Source organism: Sorex fumeus, unplaced genomic scaffold, assembly GCF_029834395.1.
Source record: "Sorex fumeus unplaced genomic scaffold, SorFum_2.1 ptg000072l, whole genome shotgun sequence".
Classification (NCBI taxonomy): Eukaryota; Metazoa; Chordata; class Mammalia; order Eulipotyphla; family Soricidae; genus Sorex; species Sorex fumeus.
In genome coordinates this window covers 10,134,007-10,158,115 of record NW_026606129.1, presented here as the reverse complement: position 1 = coordinate 10,158,115, position 24,109 = coordinate 10,134,007, and the positions used below count along the sequence as shown (strand labels likewise).

Here is a 24,109-nt window from a genome sequence, read left to right as displayed (position 1 = left end):
CGAGGACTGTGGAAAAGTGGCTGGAGCATCCCCGTGAGTCAACACTTGCACAAAAGCCACTTGGGTCCCCTCTAAGCCTATCCCATGGTGCTAAGTTGATCTCCGAAACGACGCTCTCCTGGGAACTTCTGGCCCGGAACATACTTACAAAACTCCAGCGGGGATAGAAATATCTCAACCCACTCCCTTTTGACCCAAAAGAGCGATTTCCTTATTCTCCAAACCCCCTCTGGAAAAGCAAAACTATGTGATATTGATCTAAAATTAGTCACCAGAGAAAAGTCCCACTGCTTTTGGAGAAAATGTTTACTTAACCTCACCTCATCCCTGACTCTGCTCCTGATCAGAGCACAGTGGTCATCTTTCCCGTCTTTCCAATAAAATATCTCCTCCTAATGCTTACAGACTGGGGGCAAAAGACTCGAGAGAACCCCCCCTTTTTTAAAAAACTGTTCTGTCAAAGGCTGCAACCCAATTCTTTCTCTGATGTGGAATTACTCCCAAGGCCAGAGCAAGGTGATCAGACTCAGTATCGATGTCTTCAGCCAGGAGAGGTAGGCGCCCTTGCTCGAGTGGGCCTTCTGCCGTGGAGGGCACTTAAAGGCTAACATGACCATGACATTGCCTGCAGCCAACATGTATGGACTTCTGAAGATTTGCCAAGAAACGGTGCAAAATACGAGACACACGCATCACATAGGATAATCATGGCAACACTTTCTTGGGTCTGCCCCTGCTCTGGAGGAGGAATGCACAACTCAGGGGGTCAAGAGATGGACCCACAGCCACATGGCACTGTTGGCAACAGCTAGCATGGAGCTAGCATGCCCACCCGTCTCGACCTGGCCTGACTCTAAGGATACTGTCTCCAGTGATGGGACATGTTCAGGGCCATACACTGTCCTAAGAGTCTTCTCCAAGAAACTCAAGAATTACAAACAATACGAAATAAATTATTTCGGTTCTGCTTTGGGACAGGGGTTGGGGTTCAGGATGGAAACATCTGAAATATGGTGGTGGGAAGGTGTAATGGGGGTGAGATTGGTGTTGGAATATTAAATGTAATCAAACAGTGTGAACTACTTTATAACATAAAATTTAAAAATGAAAATAAAAAAGAATTCCTCCTGCAACACAGGACATTGCCCTGAAGTAACTATACAAAGGACATCAAGGAGAAGAGAAAAGCCGTATTTACAAGTTGACAGAGTCTGATTAGGGGATAAAGGTGATTGACCGGTTGGGGAAGCAGAGCACAAAGAAAGAGGTCACAGATAAACACTGAGGAATGGGAGTGCCTCGGGAGCACTGTGATGGGAGCAACCCAATAAACCCAAGCTCCCTGTGGCAAGGCAGAAAGGACAAACTGATGTTGTCCCACACTCCTGGGACTCTGGCGCTAGTGAGGTGCCATGGCTTTCCTTGACACTCAAAAATCCTTCCCGTTGGTCACATAATTCTCTTGTTAAACTACCTTTGAATGGATGATGCCTTGCAGACTTCGAAGACTTCACTTCTTGGACACGGTCTCTTGAGTAGCTTGGCTCCTTGAAACTCGGACCCAGAGCTCTAGGACACAGGGCTAGGAAGGGGGATGTGAGTGGGAGCTGCGAGCTTGGCCATGCACACAGGTAATGACCCTCCACAGAACGGGGAGGGCTGGGGGGCTGTGAGGCCTTGTTCCTGCCTCCGAGGAACTGGAGGGAACGGACAGCTGTGGAGGAAGGAAGGTCAGAGTTTCCCCGGACCCCAAAGGATGAGGTGAGTCAGAGCCTACTGGTGGACGGACAAGCGACAGAAATGAGAAATCACCGCGGGGTGGGCAGTGCTTCCTGTTGCTGCAGGCAATGTGGGCCTATTGACCAAATTCGAATGTGATCCCATCTCCAGCCCGCCTGGCCACATCCTGCCATCCCAGGCGCCCCTGGGAGCTTCTGAAGTCATTCCCTGCCCAGGACGGGGAGGGCGATCTGAATCTGACTCTGCCCCGGCCACTGTCCTTTCTCAGCCTCCAAGCCCACCTCGGTCCTATTGGACTATTTGGTCACTTGTGCTCAGTCCTCAGGTCTGATCTCACCAACAGACGCTCACCCGTCTCCATCTGGAGCCAACTGACCATAGTGTGGACTGGATATGCTGGAATGATTGGACATGGCGAGTAAGAAGGAGTTCGTGGAGCCTGGCCATGTGTGACCTCAGAGGAGAGAGGCAATCTTGACCGTCACCCTAGAGATAGAGATCCAGGGCCCAGAATCATGTGGGGGGCAGGAGGGGGGGAGGTGAGTGGACGAGGATCAGGGTCTTTGATCCTTTGTCACTGAGCCCCAAACTAGAGCTGGGAGTGTGTGACAGTGAGGACGGGGACGGCAGGGGGCTGGGCTTGCTGAGATAAACTTGGTTCTCTCGGGAATGAGATCGGAAACGAGCCCCTCCCAGCAGCTCTCCCCGAGGTATTTCCACGGAAGTCAGAGTCAGGGGAACCAGGTCCCACCCCTCGCTCTGGCCTTCTTTGCGCACAGCACTGTGAGGCAAGTCGGGGCAGATTCTTGGCAGGCTGGGGCCTGCCCACGAGAAACATTTGCCTTTGATGCCTCAAGGGAACCGAGAAAAAGCTGTTGGAATCCCCGGAGTGAGCCACCCATGAACCGGCCCCAGAGAGCCCGCCCCTCTGCCTCGGTGACTGTGGAGAATTTACTGTGTGGGTCGGTGGGACCCCCCTCTGGACTTCTGTGGGAGGCCCTCCGACATGCATACCCCAATTTGTCAAAAAAGATGCTAAAACTCAGATTTGCTGTTTTTGTTTTGTTCTTAAATTATGGCTAGAGAAAGGGGGTTTGTGGATTGGGGGAGAGAGCTGGGGAGAGCCAGGGCTGTGACTCATGTAGGGGGTGGCAGAATGAGGCAGGAGCCCTGGAGACCAGATACGATGTGTCGTCCAATACTTCGAAGAGGAGCACCCAAACCCCACGGAGGAGAGCTGGTCCCACGCAAGCTGCCAGGATTTAAAAGCTGTTTCTTGCAGACCCTCGGTGCCAAGGCACTGAAGATACCTCCCACCCTGGCAGCAAGGGGCCCCCAGTGTTGGAACAAGCCTGGCTGGAGTGGGCGTGAGGGGAGGCGGCCCCTGAGAGGCTCTTGCTGGGGTGAGCCTGTAATACTCAGGCAGACCTGCCCCACGCGGGCTCCTTCCCCTGGGCTGCCCAGATCGTTCCTGTGCTGCCTCTGCAGGGGGTTCTCATCCAGAGTCAAGGCCCGGGAGGTTTGAAAACAGCTCCCTACTTGGCGCCAGGGAGGAAGCAGGGCCCCGTTGTCCATGGGTCTCTCGTCTGTCTGCCCGATGGTTTTTGTGTCACTCAGACAACAGTTTCCGTGTCAAGTCAGAGTCGATGTTCTATTATTTATTAATTTTTTTTTTGTTGGCCACACCACCTAGCAGTGCTCAGGGTTTACTCCTGGCTCTGAACTCAGTGATCACTTCTGGTGAGCTCAGGGGACCAGATAGGGTGCCGGGGGTCATTCACATGCAGGGCAGATGCCCTCCCTGCTGGACTCTGTCACTCTGGCTCCGAGTTGCTGTTCTAAAGGTCTGAACTCCTCAGCCTCGTTCTTTTTGATTTTAACTTATTTTATATTGCTTGTTATCAATAAATTGCTAACAGAATGATCAAAAAAGATTTCCTGAGAAGAAAATTAGCGTGGATTGCTGTAGCTCACCTTGGAGACGTTAGTTATCTGAGGGATTCCTAAGATGCTGCAGGCTAGGCCTCTGGGTTCCTGTTTGGTGAGTTGGGATGGGCTGCTTCTATGCCACATCCCATCCACTCTGCAGTGCTGCTACTGGATTATCAGTGTTTCAGGGTTTGGTGATGTCGTGTGGCCACGAAGGTGGCCGCATGCTCCAGAAAGTCCAGAATTTTTATTTTTATTTTATTTTGCTCGAGCTCTTTTTGCTTTTTGGGTCACACCTGGCGATGCACAGGGTTTACTCCTGGCTCTGCACTCAGGAGTTACTCCTGGCGGTGCTCAGGGAACCATATGGGATGCTGGGAATCAAACCTGGGTCGGCCACATGCAAGGCAAATGCCCTACCCGCTGTGCTATCTCTCCAGCCCCGAAAGTCCAGAATTTTTCACTGGGTGCTATAGCTGGAGTTAATTTTTTTTCTTTTGGGGTCACACCTGGTGATACTCAGGGGTTACTCCTGGCTCTGCAGTCAGGAATTACTCCTGGCGGTGCTCAGGGGACCATATGGGATGCTGGGAATCGAACCTGGGTCGGCCATGTTGGCTGCGTGCAAGGCAAAAACCCTGCCCGCTGTGCTATCGCTCCAACCCCTGCAGTTAGATTTTTAACTGGGCAGCTGCCTCGTCCTTTTAAGGGCTTAAATGGCGACTCAGTTTTGTGACCTGACTCTGACGATCTGTGTACTGGGAGCTGAAGGATGAAAAGGTCTCGCCCAGTGTTTGGGTGTGAAACCCGCTGCAGGAGAGTTCCACGCCCCTGAGCCTCAACACCAGCAGGACCGAGAAGCAGATGGAGGAGACGCAGGGGAGCCCCTGAGGTCACTGAATTATCTGCGTTGGAGGGACGGGGTCAGAGGCTATGACAGTGCCACCACCAGCACTGGGTGTGTCCCTAGGAACTGTGGCCCCCACAGGGTCCCTAGGAAACAACTCACTACTTGCTGGGGGGTGGGGTGGGGCAAGCACTCCCTAAATGTGCTCTGTGTGTGTGTGTCTGGAACAGTGGCCCCCTGGGAGCATGGGTGTGAATGTGCGTGTGCACGTGTGTATGTGCATGTATGTGTATATGCATGTATGTGTGTGTCTGGGACAGTGGCCCCTGGGAACATGTGTATGAATGTGCATGTGTGTGCGTGTGTGTCTGTGTGTGTGTACATGTGAGTGCATGTGTGTGCATGTTTATGTGGGTGTATGTATATGTGAGTGCATGTGTATGTGCAGGTGTATATGTATGTGCGCGTATATGTGTGTATATGCTTGTGTGTATGTGCGTGTGTGCGTGTGCGTGTGTGTGTGTGTGTGTATCTCTGTACAGTGGACCTCCTGGGAGCACAGTGCTCAGTAGCACAGCCCACCTGCTTCCCATGGGCTGGGGAGACATCTGAGCTGTCTCCCCGACCCTGAGAAGGTACATTCTTGCCCCCCACTCCTGTCTTATTTTGTATGGACTCTTTTTTTTTGGTGGGAGCACCCAGCAGTGCTCAGGGGTTATTTCTGGCTCTGCACTCAGGAATGACTCCTGGCAGTGCTCAGCAGACCATACTGGATACTGGGTAATTGAACCTAGGTGAGCTGAGTGCAAGGCAAACGTGCACCCCAATGTCCTGTCACCCTGGCCCTGTGTGTTGACTCTTTTTGTTGCTGCACTTAAGACTTTCCCAAAAGCCATCCCCAAGCCAACATACGCTCGGAGACCACCTTCCAATTTTCATATTTTGGCGGAAGATAAGGGACTGCCAAGCAGTGTTCAGAGAGCCCGGGAGCATTCCAGGGATTCTTAGTCAAAGCAGCAACACTTGGTGCTCAGGCCTGGGGATGTGGTGGGCGTCAGTCTGGCTGGGCCACTGGCAGGGCGGGGGCTTGAACCTGGGACCTTTACAGGCAAGGCTGCACTTAAGCCATCCGAGCTGTCTCCCTGGCCCCGAGTTTTGCTTCTTTTCAGTTCCTAGAGGACTTAGAGATGGCATTCAGATGGCACGTAGCCATTTGGGCTCCTGACGCTCTAAGATAAACCAAGCATTGCTCTTCTGTTCCGCTATGTCTTCTTTGGGGTTTACAGGACCTGAATCAGAAAACACTTGTGTTTTCCACAGCTCTATACAGAGTCCCTGCCCCAGGGGCTGGGGGCGTCCTAAGGGCTGGAGGCTGGTAGTCAGTGGAAGTCTGGGTTGGGATTGTGAAGGTTTGAGTCCCAACTCCAGAAACACGAGTTCTCGGCAGCTTTGGAACCTGACGCCCCTGCTTCCCTCTCAGTCATTTTTAGGGGGCTGAGCCAGAGGATTATCAGAAAGTGTAAATCAAGTAACAGTTAATGCACTGATTTACTGAGCATGGAAGTTGGGAGCAGTTTCATTCATATTTTTATTTCTTAATTTTTTTTTCTGGGCTGGAGAAATAGCACAGCGGGTAGGATGTTTGCCTTGCATGCGGCCGATGGGGGTACAATTCCTCTGTCCCTCTCAGAGAGCCCAGTAAGCTAAGAGAGTATGAGAGTATCCCGCCCGCATGGCAGAGCCTGGCAGGCTCCTCGTGGCGTATTTGATATGCCAAAAACAGTAACAAGTCTCACAATGGAGACGTTACTAGTACCCGCTTGAGCAAATTGATGAACAACAGGAGGACAGTGGTGCTACAGTGCTAAATTCTTTTTTTTTTTTTTTTAGTGGGGGTTACACCTCGTGGTGTTCAGAGCTTACTTTTGGCTTGGCACTCAGGGATTACTGCTAGTGGGGACAGAGGACCTCACATGCAATGCCAAGGATCAAACCGGGATCAGCAACATGGAAGGCAAGTGTGCCTTATCTGCTGTGCGATCTCTCTGGCTTCTCGTTTATATTTTAACAACACAGGTGAGGAAGAAGAGGTAGGTCAGTGGTAGAGAACTGGCTTTGCATGTATAAGGCCCTGGGTTCGATCCCTCATACCATAAAAAAGAAAGAAAAAAGAAAGTAAAGGAAGGAAGGAAGAGAAGGAAACAAAAGGAGAACGAATCCAAGGGTGGGATCAGATCCCATTTCATTCTCAGACCCAGCAATTTTATAAGGTGGCAATTTTTAATATTAAAAGTAAATTGCAAATGTATCTTTATAAACAATATGCATAAAATACATCTATTATTCTAAAACAGTTTCTTTTTTTTTTTTAAATGCTTTTGTTTTTTTTTTTCACAGTAAAATTTTTAGGTGTCAGATTTCCCCTCAAAATAATAGTGCAACCGGAAGCAGGAAAGGCCAGTGGGCAGGGACTTCTCCGCTAGTACAAGTCCTTGTAGATCTCTTGTAGGAGCGGGTGGAGGCTCATGTCCGTCTCGGTTTTCTTGATCACCTGTAAGAGCTGCACGTGCTCTGTGACAATCTGTCTGAGGTCTGTCATTTTCTGCAGCAGTTTGGCAAAGAGCTGAGAGGACTCGGGGTGGTTCAGCTTCAGCTGGAGCTCCAAGGCCTGGAGCAGGTTGTCCTGAATGTCCTCGATGGGTTTCACGTTCAGCAAGCCCGGGCGGTCTAGGGGAGCAAAAAGGGGAACACGAGAACAGGAGGTTCAGTCACGAGAGTCCTCGGCCCCCTGGGTCAAAGGCCCGAGTGAGCCAAGTCCTCCCCTGGGTTTTGTTTGCTTGGTGCAGTCTTGGGTGGAAAGACCGAGCTCAGGGCCACGTGAGGGAGGGCGGAAGGGAATCAAGGCAGAGCACGAGAGCTCTGGCCACGGCCAGCTCTGGGTGGCCAGGTGGGAGACTCTGGAGGCCAGGTGCTCCTCGCCCTAGACCTCGGACTCCGGGCTGGCTTGTTTCTACTCACTTGGACTCTCATCTTGCGCCTGTGATCTCTGCTGTCAAATCTGTGTCAACATCTCTATTGACTCTGGTCCCATAGCTTTATACACGCTCATTATGTTATTTTGCCTAAGATAGCACATGGACTTCAAGGAGATAGATAGTTTTTAAATATCATTAGTTTGGTACAATAGATTATTTCCCCGTCCCTATTTTTGGGTTTGTTTTTTTGGATTTTGGCCATGTCTGGAGGTGTCCTGGATTACTCCTGATTCTGCACTCAGAGAACATTCCTGGTGGGTTCTGGGGACCATATGGGAAGCCGGAGATCAAACCCAGATCAGTTGTATGCAAGGCAAATGCCTCACCCCTGTACTATTACTCCGGCTCTGGGAAGGATAGATTTTTAACAGGTGTCTTCTGTGAGGTAAGGCTGCAGGAATTTTTTTTTTCAGTCTAGTCAAATTCTACGAATTTTAAAATGGTGACTTGTAGACTTTCATGTTTTCTCTCACAACAAGCTTATTAGACTTCTCCTTTTTCATTCTGTTTTGGAGTCACACCTGGAGGTGCTCAGGGACCACTCCTGGTTTAGGGTTTGCTATGTAGTTCTGGGGATGAATCCCAGGCTTCCTGCACACACAGCATGAGTCCAGCCCTTTGCTCTATCTCCTCAGCCTGGAACTTACCTTTAAATCCTCTGGACTTTTAGAAAAACATTTATTAATTTTAATATATTAAATTTATCCTATTTCTGAGATTTTACAACTTGACTAGTCTTTTAAAAAAATTATGGACTAGAGTCATTTAGTTAGGTTGTTTAACTGCAAAAAATAATGCCGGTTTTCTTTAGTTCTCTTTTACCAAAACTTATAATTTTCTTTTTCTTGTCCTGTTGCAAAGGCTAATCTCTCCAACAGACTATATATCACAGAAGTGACAGGAAGCATTCTTGTTCTTCCTAATCTTGAAGGAAGGCTTTTGAAGATTTGCCAGAAGTGTGATATTGCTATAGATTGTGGGGGATGTTTTACTCCTGGCTGGCTTTCTAAGGCTTTTAAGGCTATTTTATTGGTTTTAGTTAGAGTATTGTTGCATTTCAAATGTTTCTAATTTTTGTTGTTGTTTTTCTTAGGGTCACACACAGAGGTGCTCAGGGATCATGCCTGCTAGGGCTCAGGGGACCACATAGGGTGACTGGGGATTGAACCCAGGTCAACTGTGCGCAAGGCAAGTGCATTCTGTACTATCTCTCTGGCCCCTGCATTTTTATTTTTGGTGTGTGTTCAGTGCTGGGCATGGGACCCAGATCCTCCACATGGAAGGCATGCATACTGCCACCTCCCTGGGCCCCACCATTTTGAGAGAGCTTGTTTGGAGGTTCTAGCAGGGCAGCACAGCTACTCATACACCCTTGACTAAGGAATGGTCCATCTCTGTTTGGGGAAGGCTGCCATCTTCAACGGAGCGTGCAGCTTTGGGAGAGACGCAAAAGAAACGCACACCCACCTGCGCATCCAAGTCAGCCCAATCAACGCTGGAGACCAGTGGGGTGACATATATCACAGCCAGATCGCCCTCCCATCCCCCGCAAAATTTTTTTGGGGCCACCCCGGTTGGTGCTCAGGGCTTACTCCGGACTCTGAACTCATAGATCATTCTGGCAGTGCTTAGATCAAATCCGGGTTAGTTGTATGCAAAGCAAATATTCTACTCATGCTACTATCTATCATTCCAGCACCCCACGAAAAAATTTTTTCATGTGAAAAACATATGAAGTGTGTTTGTTTTGCTTTGTGTTTTGGTGGTGGTGCCAGGGCTCAAACACAGGACCCCCCTCGCGTGGCAAATTCTCTCATTGTGCCACAATCCCCTTCAAGCTAATGATTTTTCTTCAACCAGGATAATAAGTTTGAAAACAAGTGTCCTTATTTCCTTTCTACTGTTTTGCTAATATTTTATGTAGGGTTTTTAAATTTCCAAGGTTGATCTGAAGTCCTTCCTTTTGGTGCCCATTTCAGTGGTAAACATTAACAGGCATTATCAGAGTCAGGATGTTTTCTTTCTGCTCCTATGTGGCAACATTCTCTTCCTTGATTTCTTCTTGGGACTCCTTGGAAGGAAGCTTAGAACCTGGTGACAGATCTTTGACAACCTTTAAAATTTCTTCTAGGGCTTTAAATTCTTTTAGGCTTTTTTGTACATTTAATATTTTATACAGGAATAAGGCTGCATATGAAAGTCCCTTAGGATCTGAAACCTCATATTTTTATTTACACCCTCCCAGTTGAATGTATTTTGTGTGTTATCTTATTTAAAATTTTAATTTGCAAAGGCTTACATACTTTTTGTTTAACATAAAAACAAAACATGACCCACAGCTTTTGGTTTTGTTAGTCAACTCTTTCTCTTTGTTAGTAAATTAAATTTTTGTTTTCATTTTAAGCTACTTACTCTTTTAACTGCATTTAGGTTTATCTTTTAATCTTTCTTTTTTCTTTCTGGGTCACATTCAGTGATGCTCAGGGATTACTCCTGGTTCTGCACTCAAGAATTACTCCTGGTGGTGCTTGAGGGACCATATGGGATGCCACGGATTGAATGAACAGGGGTCGGCCATGTGCAAGGCAAACACCTTCCCCACTGTGCTACGCTCTGGCTTCTATTTATTTAAACTTTTTCTAGTTTCTTGAACAGAATGTTTAGCTCATTTAATTTTAGCATTTCTTGTTTTCTAATTAATGCGTTTAAAGCTTTACAATTTCCCCTACGTGTGCCTCCAACTTCACTTCTACATTCAGGAAAACAGCCCTCTTTTAGTTCTACTTAAAGCAGCCTGTTCTACTATTTTCATTTCATTTTTAATCTCGCAGTAATATAGAAGCATGTTCTTAAATTTCCAAGTAGGAAGTTTGGGTGTTTGTTTTTGTTTTTTGCACTGCTAAGTTTTATTTTCTAATTTCTGCGTTTGTTGAAATGTGGTCCAAATATAAAGTTTTCTTATTAATGCACACAAGGAGGGCGCAAGGCTTATGAACAACGTTCAGGACACTCACTTGCTACCTTGTTTTGATCTCACATTTTAGCTCCTTAAGACGATTCACTCTCTTTTTCTAATTATTTTACTTTTGGGGGGGCGACACGTAGCTGTGTTCAGGCTTTATTCCTGGCTTTGTGCTCAAGGATCACTACTGGCGGGGTTCCAGGGATCATATGGGGGTGCCAAGAGACCCAGGTTGGCCACATGTAAGGCACACGCCCTACCCACTGGATTATCTTTCCGGCCCTCTTTTTCAAATTTTAATATTTCTTTCTATTATAGAGAAAAACGCTATAGAATAATTTTGGGGGGCACCCCATGGTGCTGGGGGGCACCAGGACCACACCCAGCTGCATTGAGGAGGCCATGCAGTGTCACATATCCAATCTGGTGCCTGGTATGTGTCCAGGCCCTCTGTTCCATCTCCCCATAAAAGAGTTTAGGGTGTAGTGCATGCCTCGCGTCAGGCCAGTCCTGGTTTCTTCCCCAGCACCACACGGTCCCCTGAGCACCACAGGTATGGGAGACTGAGCACTGCTGGTGGAGGCCTGGGCAATGTGGTCCCAGTGCAGAAGGCCCCCTCCTCCAAACAAATGGAACCATCCTTCATCTTCTATTCAGGGTCCTCAATAGCAGTTGGCCCACTGTTTCCTTTTCAGGAAAAAAGAGACTTCCTGTCTCCCTGGAAATAAGTGAACAAGCAGAAAGTGTCTCCCAAAGGCACCTTAGGCTACAACCCCCCACCCCCCACCCCCGGCCCCAATCTCCTGGTCTAGCCGCCTTTGATTCAGTAATGATCTTTTGATCTTTCGGCTCCAACTGCTTCAAGCCCCTTCCACACCACGTCCTGCCACAGTTCTGCTCCTTTGCAGTCCATTTCTTCCTCCCCAGTATCCTCCTTGGGTCCTTCTGCCATCCCATCTTCAGTCTGTCCTTGGGGATACAGCTGGGGTTGACACCTCTGATGCTTTCCTTTAGGCCCACCAGCTTCCGGTCCCCTCCTGTGCCCTTCTGGTCCCTTTCCTGGGGGCCCCAGGGGCAGCAGATCCACCCCTCCATCACCAAGCCAATAAGTAGCTTTTAGTAAGAGTCACGGGAGGCTTTCTTGCTGTCCACCCTGCCTTTCCCCCTCAGCCAGGACCTCATGCTGTCCACTCTTCCTGAAGGGACAGCGAAGACGAACTTCCACCTCGCCCAAGGCCTGCCACTAGCCAGCAAATGGCAGGACGGAAGTGAGGCGAAGTCTGCGAGGTCCCCAGTGCCAGCCCTGTCACCCGACTTGCTGCCTGGCCTTCTCAGCTCTGAGCTGTTTATTTCCCTGGCCAGGTCACGAGGCCCCGAGGCCAGTGGCTGGACCTGCTCCACGGGACCCTCCAGAACAAACAGGAAGCACTCAATTGGCCAAGAGAAGGAGCCAGAAGGCTGTCCTGGGGAAGAGCCCCGGATCGAACAGTACAATTCTCCGGCTTGGTGACCAACCGGGCCAAGAGTGGCATCGTCACCTGAGGAAGAAGCCTCCTGGCCTGTCTTCCTGTGGCTAACACCCCTAGGAACAGCCGTGCACAGAGCAGCCAAGCCAGAGGGACCCTGGTAGCATGTTCAGAGTCTGGTTGCTCACAAGTGTCTCTAACTTCTCCAACGCGGCCTGTTCCCTCTCACACAGTCTCCTCTTGCTTCCCTGCACTGTCGAACCTGGGAATGATGAGCAAAAGCTCGCGGGTTCTGGGAAGGGGAAGGGATGATTCCTCCCTGGCCAGAAAGGCCCCTCAGCTCCGGGGGCGCTGGCCCCAAGCGCACTGGGGCGATCGCTCAGGCCACCGACTCCTAAGCCCGCTGCCTTGCGCCAGGCTGGCAGGGAGCACGGGGCTTTGGCGCAGGGTCCTGGAACTCGCCCTCTCGCCGCAGACAGGATCTGGTTTGGATTTTCAGACCCCTCCTTGGCAAGTTATTTTTTATGATGTGACGGATGAAGTGTGGTGCAGGGCTGGGACTCTGTGACGACTGATTCACGGGGCCTCTGGTGACGAGTCAGATCAGGGACAAGCCGCCCCCCCATGTACCGAGAGTCTCGGGAGTCAAATGGGGTATAGCAGAGTTGGGGTGCGTGTGTGTGTTGGGGGGAGAGTATATTCTGCTTCTCGGTCTTTCACTAACCGGCCCTGTGACCTCGCCACACTGTGATTAAATTCACGGGGTCTCAACTGTCTCCTCTGTAGAGGAGAATTGAACTAGATGGGGCAACTCTTAGACCCCAATTCAGAACTCCCAAACCTGATTCCCATGTGAAATTCCAATGGGGAAGTTCAATTCAAAATCTCTTTCACTGGGATAGGAGCATACGTCCCCATAAACTCACGACATGGGTCTTACTGAAACAGACAAGCTGGGCTGGGAGGGGTGCTTGTCTTGCACATGGACAATCTGGGTTTGTCCCTGGCACCCCCATATGTTTTTTGTTTGATCTTGGGCCACGCCCAGTGATGCTCAGGGCTTACTCCTGGCTGTGCACTCAGGAGTCACTCCTGGGGGTGCTCTGGGGACCCTATGGGATGCTGGAAAATGGACCCGGGTTGGCTGCATGCAAGGCAAACTCCCTACCCGCTGTGCTATCGCTCCAGCCCCAACCAGCACCCCACACGGTTCCCCAAGCCCTCCAGGAGTGCTCCAGGAACAAGCCCTGAGTGTGAGGTATCTGGGTGTGGCCCCCAAACAAACAAATAATCAACCCGCAAACAAACCCACAACCACTCAAAGTAAAAACTCCCTGTGGTCTCATTTAGTCCTTGGGGTGGGGAACAAAAGGACTCAGCGGCCTTGGCCTTGGCCCTTCCAGGCTCCAGGCAGCTGCAAACCTTCCGGTACCGGCCCCTCCCCACCCCCCTCTGTCCTTTCGGCCTTTCTCCGCATCCTCAACCATGCAAATCCCGAGTGAGCTGAGCCTGGTGCCACAGGGTGTCATAAATGTGCCTGCCTCCCTTAGCGGCAGTGCTCTCTGGCACCCTTCTTACACCCTCTCCTTGTGCCTTTGCTGAAGGAACAAGGTGAGGTGGGACCAGGGTTCGAGGACCCTGTTGAGATCCTGGATGTCCCTTGAGGGGCCATGTGCGCTGACTTGCACATGGCACAGGGCGTCAGTGGTGGCCTTGCAGGCACACGGCAGAGCTGGGTTTAGTGCCCACACCCTGCCCAGCAGTGGTGCAGAGCCAGGAGTGAGCCTGGGTCTCAGGGTGTGGCCACACGACCACGGAGTCAGGGCCTGCGTATCCCTCTGCTGTCGTGTCTCTCAGTTGGTGCCAGTGTCCTGGGCTCCAAGTTTAAGACAATAGCAGGTGGATGTCCCCAGCCTGCGGCGGGCAGAGAGGGATCTGTGAGGGTTTCACTGTCCTCCGTTTGCTCGGGAGTAAGTCTACAGGGTCGGAGGGTTCGGGGGCACATACCCACCGGGAAATGGAAGGGTCTAAGCTGTTCTGGGGGGCTAGAGGGAGAGACAGAGAGAGGAAGGTGGAGAGAGAGAGACAGACAGAGAGAGACAGAGAGACAGAGAGACAGAGAGACAGAGAGACAGAGAGACAGAGATAGGGACAGAGGAGGGAGAGTAAAGGAGAGAGAGAGAGAGAGGGAAAGAGAGTGAGAGAGAAAGAGAGGGACAGAGAGATAGGGGAGTGAGACAGAGAGAGAGGGAGGGAGGGGGAGGAAGAGAACGGGAGAGAGGAGGGAGAGAGGAGGGGATAGAGGGAGAGACAGGAAGGAGAGGGAGGGAGAGAGGGAAAGAAAAGTTGAGAGAGAGGGAGAGAGAGCACCCCTCTTTTTGGCTCCTTATTTCCTCCAGAAATGCCACAAAAATAGAGTGAAAAAGAGGCGAGCCGCCCGTATCCTCCTTTCTGAGTCTTTGAGGAATTTTGAGAAACGGGATCTGGAATCTCCGAATCTGACCTGCTGATTGTGGCTGTGAGGCTCTGGGCACCCGCGGAGGCCTCAGAGTGGCCCCCAGCCGGCCAGGCCACTCGTATCTCTCCCCCTGCGGGTTTTGTTCTCCTCATAGCTAATCCCTGCCAAGTGCCCGCTGATAAACGGATTAGGGCTGAGCGCTGAGTGCACTGAGGCAGCTAATCGGAAGCCCTTCTGACCCCTGCCACCGGACACCTGCTGTCACTCTCTGTCATCTCACGGAGAGGTGGAGGCCCGCAAGGGCTCCCCTGGCCTGACACCAAGTGCCCTCTCTCCACGCAGCCCCTGGTTCTGACCTCCGACCCCACCCCATGGCTCCCTCCATCACCTGGGGGGTCTCCATGGGAGACCAGAGCCCCAGGCCATGCTCGCCCCATGCAGGCAACCTGTCGGGATGTCGGTGAACGGTGCAGGGCTGGGAGGCTGCTGGGGTGAGCCAGTATTTAAACATAAACCTGAGCACCACAGTGAGAATGTGTCCAGAGCATGGCCCGTGGATGATGGGAGGGACAGACGGAGGGATGGACGAGAGGACCATGGGAGGATGGACGGACAGAGAAAAAGAAAGACTGGGAGAGATGGGTGGGAGAAGGGAGGGCTGGGTGGTGGGGTACAGGGAGGGAGGGACCAGCACGGGTCCAGCCCCACCCCCAAACTTATGGAAAGAGGGAAGAAGGGGCTCGGATCTCAATGACCCACCATCCAAGGCCACCCTGCCCCCTGGATGGGGGTCTCCTGGGTGAGTGGTGAGAAGGGCCCTACTTCCTCCACACAGTCTATGGTGCCTCTCAGGTGGAGGCTGTGCTCAGGTGAGAAATCTGATGGCTTTGTCAACCCCCTGGCAGCTCTGGGGAGCCAGGCTTGCCGCCAAGACAGAGTCTTACTCCCAGGAACGGGCCCCGCCTTGCAGAGCAGGTAACCAGGTTCAGGGAGAACCATGGGGTCAACCGGGTGTTTCCCTGGTATTTTCACCCCTGAATTTTCTTTCTTTTTTTTCTTGAGCGAACCTGGCCGTGCTCGGGGGCCAGATGAGCTGCAGGGCACTCAATCGGGTTCAGTCACAGGCAGGCGAGTAAGCGTCTTACCTTCTCTACTGTCTCTTTGGCCCCGGTGCCTAAGTGTTAAACGCGTTGGGGTTGGGACTCCCCCAGTTGGCTGTAAGGACAGTGCCCAGGGACCAAGAGGACGTGAGAGCCACCAGGCCATGTGGCTCAGGGTCCAGCTAGGCTGGACTGTCTTTAATAAAACCCATGACTGGCTCAGCAAGCACATTGGGCTTGCAGTAGGCAAACACTGTCCGTTCTAAATGAAGAAAATCCTTCTCCAATAAAACAGAACTTGTGTGTGTGGGCTTGGGTCTGGGTCACCGTTGGTGTGCTCAGGGCTTACTCCTGACTCTGTGCTCAGGGAGCACTCCTGCGGGGCCAGGGATTGAACCTGGGTTGGCCTCGTGCAAGGCAAGCGCCCTGCCCGCTGGACTATCTCGGAGGTCTGCAGCCTGAGGGAGGGGCTTCCTGCAAGCTCTGACTCTCCTCAGGAACAGGATGGACCCCGGGCTCCTGGGGCATGAGCATTTCCTGAGCCTGCATGGGTGCCCAAAGAGACCCTGGCCCTCTTGGTACTTTCTTTTCTTTTTTTTTTTTTTGCTTTTTGGATCACACCCGGTGATGCACAGGGGTTACCGTGGAAACTGCCAGAGACCCCCTGAAGACCAAGGCTCAGAGTTGGAAAATGCCCACATTTCAATATCCCGAGGCAGCGGTGAGGGCTTGCAGGGAAGGACAGTCCCTGTGTCCCCATTCGCAGCAAGCTGCTTTTTCCCTGCAAATGGCTCCGTGCAATGGGAACGGGGGTGCGGGTGGGGGGTGCAGTTAGACAGGTACCTGTGTCAGGAAAGGTGCCCCTGCAACTGTGACCGGCGGGAAGCGCACAGCCTTCATGCCTCCACACCGGCCACTTCCTACTGCAGACCCACTAGACAGACACTCATTAGCACTGATTCTGGGTGAGGCGCTGTGTTTTCAATCTAATTCCAATAAATTGGAAAGTAGTGATCTTATCAAATAGACAGTCTGCCCCATGTGACACCCATCAGGGCCAGGGAGCACCCCGCTTGGTGTGGGACCCCAACTCGGCCCTGATCAGCTCTAGCGACAACTTCGTCCCTTGGACCCTCTTCCTGCCCACGCAATACTAGAAATGCCGACGAACACCCCCTCTCCCCTCCTCTCCTCCTCCCCTGCAATTGCTTCCCAGACACTTGGGACAATTTGGGACCATCATAGGGGCTGTCTGGAAACGAGAGTCGCGGGGTGGTTGCAGCTAGACCCTGGCAGCCAGGAGAGTCTGTGGCTGTCAGACCAGAGCTTGGAGCATCTCTGTGTGGAGGGCGGGCATGGCCGTCGCCTGGAGCAGTGCATAGTAAAGCTCCGTGCCTGGCCTCCCGAGTCCTGGACGTTGGGTCGAGCAGTGAGGGCTTCCAGAGCGTTCTGAATGAACAGAGCTTCCCCGCCTGCTCCGTTCCAGCTGGAACCCTGCAGCAAGCAGCAAATGCTTAGCGGGGGGCGGGGCGGGCGAGTGTCCCGGGGCCTGTGGGCCCGGCCGAGCGCTGCTCTTGGCTCAGGCTGCTGGGCCGGCTGGGGGAGCTTGGCGGGGTGGCTGGCAGGGGGCTGTGGCGCCAGCTGCCGTGGGCCCGAGCTGGAGGCCGTTTTATGACTCTCGCCACCAGCCAGCCAGCGCACAGCCCGAAGCCCACGGGAAACGGTTCTCCGGGAAGCCACTTGGATTCTGGGCCCTGTTCTTCGTGAATGCGGCGGGGCCCCTGCTCTCCATGGGAGTTGACCCACCGCCAGGGGCTTGGAGGGGATTTGGAGGGGATTGGACACCCGGGCTTCATCCTAGACCCCAAACTCACTAGCTCTGAGATTTTAGAGAAACGGCAAGACTGGGACCCTCAGTTTTCTAGGAGACGAGAACAGAGTTGAACGGTCAGGCTTGCAGGAAGGATGGAAGATGACGCCTGTGTAATCAGGGGGCGGCTAGGGAGATCCCACGGTTCTCTCTCGTCGCCTGCGTTCGGTGGACTCAGGCTGCTCCCCCCCGCCCCCGGGATGGCCAATGCCATGGGCGGGCAAAGGAGGAAAGGAACCCGCCAGGCTGGTTGGGGATCAGTTGCCGCTTATTCCATTCTCCCCACACGCCTGTTCCAGTCTCACTAAGCTGCCCATCCTAGTCTCACGCTGTCCCTCATTCCCGTCTCCTCCCGTCTCTCCCACTCATCTCTCCGTGCTCCCTCTTGTAGCTGCATTTCTCGTCTCTGAGTGCACCTACTCCTGCATTCTTCCCCTACATTCTTCTCCCTCTGTCCACTTTGCTCGTCTCTCTGCATTCCATCTTGCTGCCCTGGTCTCTCTCCTCTCTCCAACTCTCAACATTGGGGGTAGACACCACACCCCATCTGGTAGCAAAATCAACATATCAAAAGTCCTTCCTGATCCCCTGATCAGGCTTAAGGGAGGAAATACCACCTAGGGGTGTTTTTCCTCTCCTTAGCCCAATAACTTATTTAACATCTTAATTCTACTTCTTAATATTAGTTATTTTGTATGGACACAGTAAGAGATACATTGAGCTTGTAGGGTGGCCCTCCTGGGGACATCTTGCCACAGACTCAGAATACAGTGCTCAGGCCAGATTAATCTTTCCTAACCTTAGCAGGGTCTGAATCTAGTTATTACTTTTTGGATCATGACAGAATTTGTCCATGACCGTGCTCTTAACTTATAGTTAAGTATTATGGTGCTTTGGCCAGGCCCATTTTGATGCCAGGGTAGCTCACTGCTTGCCCTGGGTCCATCCAGTCCCTTGTTGGACCCTGTTTTTGGGGTGCTAGGAAGTAAGGGCAACTGAGACTTAAGTCAAGAGAACAGATAGATGCCCAGGGGTGAATATTATTCAGAGTTAATTAACTCCCAAGTTACAAAAGCATAACATTAACTGTGTTCCTGTGTCCAGACAAAAAGAACATTGCTCTGAATTAACTATGCAAAGGACTTAAGGAGAAGAGAAAAGCAATATTTACAAGTTAGCAGAGCACAAAGAAAGAGGTTACAAATAAACACAGAGGAGCGGGAGCACTGTGATGGGAGTAACCCCATAGATCTAAGCTCTCTGTGGCAAGGCAGAAAGGACAAACCAATGTTATCCTACAGAAGCCCTCTGAGAAAAGGAACCAAGTGAACCTTCTGTGGTCATTACTTTTATTTATTTATTTATTTATTTATTTATTTTTGGAGAGGCACACCGTGTGATGCTCAGAGGTAACTTCTGGCTCTGCACCCAGAAATTGCTCCTGGCAGTGCCGGGGGGATCATATGAGATGCCGGGGGACGGAACTTGGGTCAGCTACATGCAAGGCAGACACCCTCCTTGCTGCACTATCCCTCCAGACCTAAGTTGGTCTTTCTAGGTTTATCCTCGACTCGGCTCAGAGGCAGAGGAATGCTTGGAGATGAAGGCTCTCCTCCTCCGTGATCTTTGTTTGAGAGCTGGTGGAAAGTCGACTGCTGAGGCCTCCCAAGGACCAGATGGAACAGCATTGGCAGTTTTGGGGTGATGTGCAGTCACAGCCATTTCGCTGCTGCACCCCCAGTCTCATCAGCTAATACTTAGCTGGGTCAAGGCAGCTGCTTTCCTGAAAAAACCCAATCCAACCCGCGAAGCTCCCTTCGGACCTTCCAAGGCCTTAATCTCTGTGCTCCCTGACTCCCCTCTGTCCCGTGGTGGGGCTCACCCCCCTCTTTTTACTTTCTGTGGGGTGTGTGCCTGCCAGGTGGAAGTTCTGCTGATTTCCAGACTAGCTCAGTAGGGGATCAGGGTGGCGGCCCAAAGTGCTCCCTTCGTGCATCAGGTTCACATCGGACTGTGTTCATCGGGTCCAGATCAGACTTCTGTTTCCCGCATCCCACCTCATGCTTGACATGATATGTTTTCCCTTTCTGGAAAACCCAGAACAGGGGGGAACCATGCAGTGGGAAATAGTACTGAGCCCCGATCTGGGTTCCTGCTCTCACTGCCTACAGATCCTACCAGAACCCAGTCTGGGGAGCTGCAGATGACTCAGTTTTTCTCTGGACTCTCCCCAATCAGCTTCCATGAGCTGAATGAATCCCATTCCTAGCGGCTGAACACACATGGGGCCCAGTGATTCATTTTTATTTGGGGGGCTACACCCATCTGTGTTCAGGGCTTACTCCTGGCTCTGCGCTCAGCAATCACTTAGGGTGGGACGCAGGGGACCAGACAGGATGCTGGTGATGGAACCCGGGGGACGTGTGCCAGGCAAACGCCCTCCTAACTGTACTATGGCTCGGGCCCAACTGAGCTACTCTTATCTGCTTCCCATAGGAGCATCTCATCTACAGAAGTACATTTTGACCACAGGAGGATTTGCCTTCAATGATACGGAAATCAGCTGATGGTAGCTCATACATATACAAACACATAAGTATGTTAGGAAGCCTGAAGTGATAAATAGGATTTTCCTTCTCACCTCATCACAGCCACGAATGAAAAGATTCTAATCGCTGGTGGCTGACAGCTTGGGTCTCAAGGATCTGGTGAGATGCAGCTGGTGAAGACAAGATCAAGGGACTGGCTTTTGGAGCCTGGACTTTTAAATGGTACCATTTTAAGTATGCACTGGGCCAAGTCAGTACCTGCACCATTAAGTCGAATCAAGCTGTTCTTGACCAACTCATAAAAGATGTAAAGGCCTAACGAATCTTTGATTTTCACAAAATAGGGTTGGAGAGTTGAGGGCATTTTTCTCCTATATGAACTCATACTTTGGATTCACAGGCTCATATACGTCAACACCGGCAGCTTCGAAATCTCCAGGACCATCATAATTGTGACTTGTTTAAACCTTTCCTCTTTTGGCACCAAGCATTTGGGGGTGGTCTATTTCAAACGTACCCCTTAAGGGGATACAAAGTGGTAAGGCCTGATAGTGTTATAACAAAAGACTTAAAAATAGCTCTCTGCCCAGCAGGCCCACCTCTGCAAAGTTAGAGTGACAAAAGGACCCAAAATTCCAACAGAGATTCACTCTGAAGAATGTTCACTATAGCAAAATTTAGGACACATTTCCAATGCATTTCTATATTTTTGTCCGTATGTTTCACTGTGACTTTTGGTTTTTGTTTTAGGGCCACAGTTGGCATGCTCAGGACTTCCTCCCGGCTCTGTCCTCAGGAATCACTCCTGGTGGGGCTTGAGGGACCACATGGGGTGCCAAGGATAGACACAGGGAGGCTGTGTGCAGGGCAAGCCCCACCCACTATACCCCCCTCCCCCAACCCTCTTCTTTGTTGAATTCATCACAGATCTTTGCCGCTCAGGAGTTAATTTGGTTCAGAAGTTGATTGGCCCTATATACTAAAACACGTTGGCTAGTATGTTTTACAAAACCAAACCCCGGAAGGAGCTATTTTTCAGATGGGTTATAACTTGATCCTGGCCTGGGAGCTGCAGGGTCAGCATTGGTGTGACTGTCCTAATCTCAATGGCATGTAGACCAGGATGGACGCTATGTCTAGAGCACAGAACATTGCCCAGTGCTGATGGTAGCCTCACTGGCCAGCAACTATGGACCTAGCCGTTGGTCTTTATTTCACATTTGTGATGCCTCTTACACAGGACAACCACTAAGTTCCAGGCATTTGATTTCAAAGGGCACTGCTCTTGGGGTCACCACGCACCCCAGAGCTAATGGATGGATGGTTGTCTGGTGTCTTGGGAAAACTTGTCTTTTACACACACACATTTTGTAGCGAGATGTCAGTCAATAAAGCTTTCCACGCACGCTGCAGAGGCCAAATACAAGGAGACTTGAATAGAAAACCTGGCCTTGGGAGGTGGATAACTAGTTTGTGCACTTATAAGAGCAGGAAGACTAGGACTTGCTGACACATTTCCCTGCTTACTTGAGATGGTTCTAAAGCCCAGCTCACTCCTTTACCAGTAACTCTGGGAAGCCTGCAGCCAGGGCTGCCCTTGTGATGGGGGAACAGTCACTGGAGTGACATTCTTTGGATCTTGGGAAAGCAAGTCCTAGGACTCAGACTCATGGTGCTTCCCCTGTGCCCGAGTTTCTAAAACCATGGGGTGCTACCCGCCCCCTCCAGAGCCCACTCAACTCTATGTGGGGGTAACGAAGAAGCACTAGGCAACAGCAAATGCCAGCGAGCAGCATTCGGTCAGCACGTGCAATGACTGAAATTAATTCAAAATCAAGTGCATAAGGAATCCACAGATGTATAAGAAAGCCTCCTGGCTGCCTTCCCCTTGGATGCATTCTAGGGTGAAAAGGGTGGCAGGTCAAAAGGGTTAAGAAGTCTGGCCTGTGTTGAGTCGGCCTCATCTTTTTTTTTGGTTTGTTTCTTTTTGGGTCACACTCGGCAATGCTCAGGGCTTACTCCTGGTGCTGCAGTCAGGAATTACTCTTGGTGGTGCTCGGGGGACCCTATAGGATGGCTGGGAATTGAACCTGGGCTGGCCGCGTGCAAGGCAAACGCCCTCCCCGCTGTGCTATAGCTCCAGCCCCGAGTCAGCCTCATCTTAAGCAAAGTTAGACATGTTGTTTTTGCCATATATGGTGGTGCTCAGGGCTTACTCTTGGTTCTGTGCTCAGAGACCAGTCTTGTGGGACTTGGAAACGAAATCTGGATTGCTCCCATGCCAGGGAAACTCTCTATCCACTGTGCTGTCGCTCCATCCCAAGACCCATCGTTATTTAAATCAGATGGTGACTGATCTGGCCTTCTGGAAGGGAAATGAGCAAAGGCAAAGAAGAGAGAGAGAGAGAGAGAGAGAGAGAGAGAGAGAGAGAGAGAGAGAGAGAGAGAGAGAGAAAGAGGAGGAGGGGGCACCTGTGTTCAACTGACCAGGGAAACTATTGTGGACCACAACAAGGACCCTGCACATGCAGGAGAAATGAACATTCCTCTGGGGGCCCTCCACATGGAAGGGGGCCCAGGACTGTGGCATTTTTCTGTACAACACGTGCAGGGAGCACAGCATGCAGGGAGCACAGACTGATACGATTCTTCCGGCCCTCCCACCAGCCCGGCCCTTCCCCGGAGGGATCAGAACCTGTTGCTCACCTCCGCTGAGAATGATGACGGCAATGAAGATCGCCAGGTCGCTGTCGTCTAATTCCAGTGCGTTGAACTTCACAGCGAACTCGAACTTGGGCTCCATAAAGTCCCCAAAGGGTTTCCTCAGGCTCTTAAGAAACTCCCGGGTCATGAAGCCTTGGCCCTCGGAGATGAGCACCCCGTCTTTATTCATCAGGGAGGCCAGCATGGTGTAAATGATCTCGTGAACCCCGTATTTGAGGAGAGTCACTTGGTCGTTGAGGTCGAGGCTCACGAAGCCGGGGATGCTCTTGGCATACTCGGTGATCTCCTGCACGGCCTCCACCGAGCGGAACTGGCAGCCCTGGAAGATGCGGATGGCCACCTCCTTGCTCTGCTCCTGCAGCGGGGTGATGTGCTTGAACTTGATCTTGTCCTCCCCCATCATCAGGGAGTTCATGTCGTAGATGACAAACGGCTGCAGGTGAGAAGCAGAGAGGGGGGCGGGGAGGGGAGGGAGGCAGCTGAGGAGATGGTGCAGTCTCAGGACGGGCATGTGCTCGGCTCACCGACACCCCCCAGTCAACAGCAAAATGAGGAAACGCTTCTCCCTCCCCGCCCCCCCCAGTTTTATTAGGCCTCCTCATTGTCCTCTGACACGGAACATCTTATTTGGGGGGGATGTCCTCCCCAAAAAGCGTTTGGGGGGGCTGGAGCAATAGCACAGCGGGTAGGGCGTTTGCCTTGCACACGGCCAACCCTGGTTCGATTCCCAGCATCCCATATGGTCCCCTGAGCACTGCCAGGGGGTAATTCCTGAGTGCAGAGCCAGGAGTAACCCCTGTGCATTGCCGGGTGTGACACAAAAAGCCAAAAAAAAAAAAGTGTTTGGGACACACCTAGCCATGCTCAGGGGTTACTCCTGACTCTGTACTCAGGAATCACTCCCAGTGGTGCTCAGGGGGGCCCTATGGGATGCCAGGGGATCAAACTCGGGTCGGCTGTGTGCAAGGCAAATGCCCTCCCTGCTGTACTATCTCCCCAACCCCAGTGACCGAAATCTTTCTCCAAATTTGGTTCTTTCTCCTTTCTATTTACACTGCAACACTTTGCATCTGACAGGCTAATAGTTCCAATTTCTGTTGTTTGGAGCCTATTGAGGCTTTTCAGAAATGACACAAGCCCTCTTGTTTGCCTTGGCTTCCTAGGAGATATGTTTTTAACCTCCTTTCAATAAAATGCAATTTCAGCAACCCCAGGTTGAAAAGACCCACTTGAACAGAAAGATGTTTTGCAGTTTCAGGTCGGATCTACCCAGATCTAAAACGAAACACAGAGTGCATGTACAATATATTGCACTATTAAAAAAAAATCAGCCTGAAAGCAGATTAGGAATAGGGAGCCAAGAAAATGTCTATTTCTTTTTTAATACTCTGGAAGCAATCCGCTGCAGAAAGAGCAGCTGGATAAGGCC

General features: G+C 51.3%; 1 protein-coding gene across 1 annotated transcript in view; it reads right to left on the bottom strand.

Annotated features, from left to right (window-relative positions):
- Positions 1–6,918: 6,918 nt before the first annotated feature.
- Positions 6,919–24,109, bottom strand: part of PPARG (peroxisome proliferator activated receptor gamma) — a 119,664-nt gene continuing 102,473 nt past the window's right edge. The window contains exons 6-7 of the mRNA XM_056129503.1: positions 22,663–23,113; positions 6,919–7,243 (exon numbers count right to left, since the gene is read on the bottom strand). Of these exons, the coding sequence (XP_055985478.1) occupies positions 6,996–7,243; positions 22,663–23,113 (699 nt within the window). The 3' untranslated portion in view covers positions 6,919–6,995. The remainder of the gene's footprint in view (positions 7,244–22,662; positions 23,114–24,109) is intronic.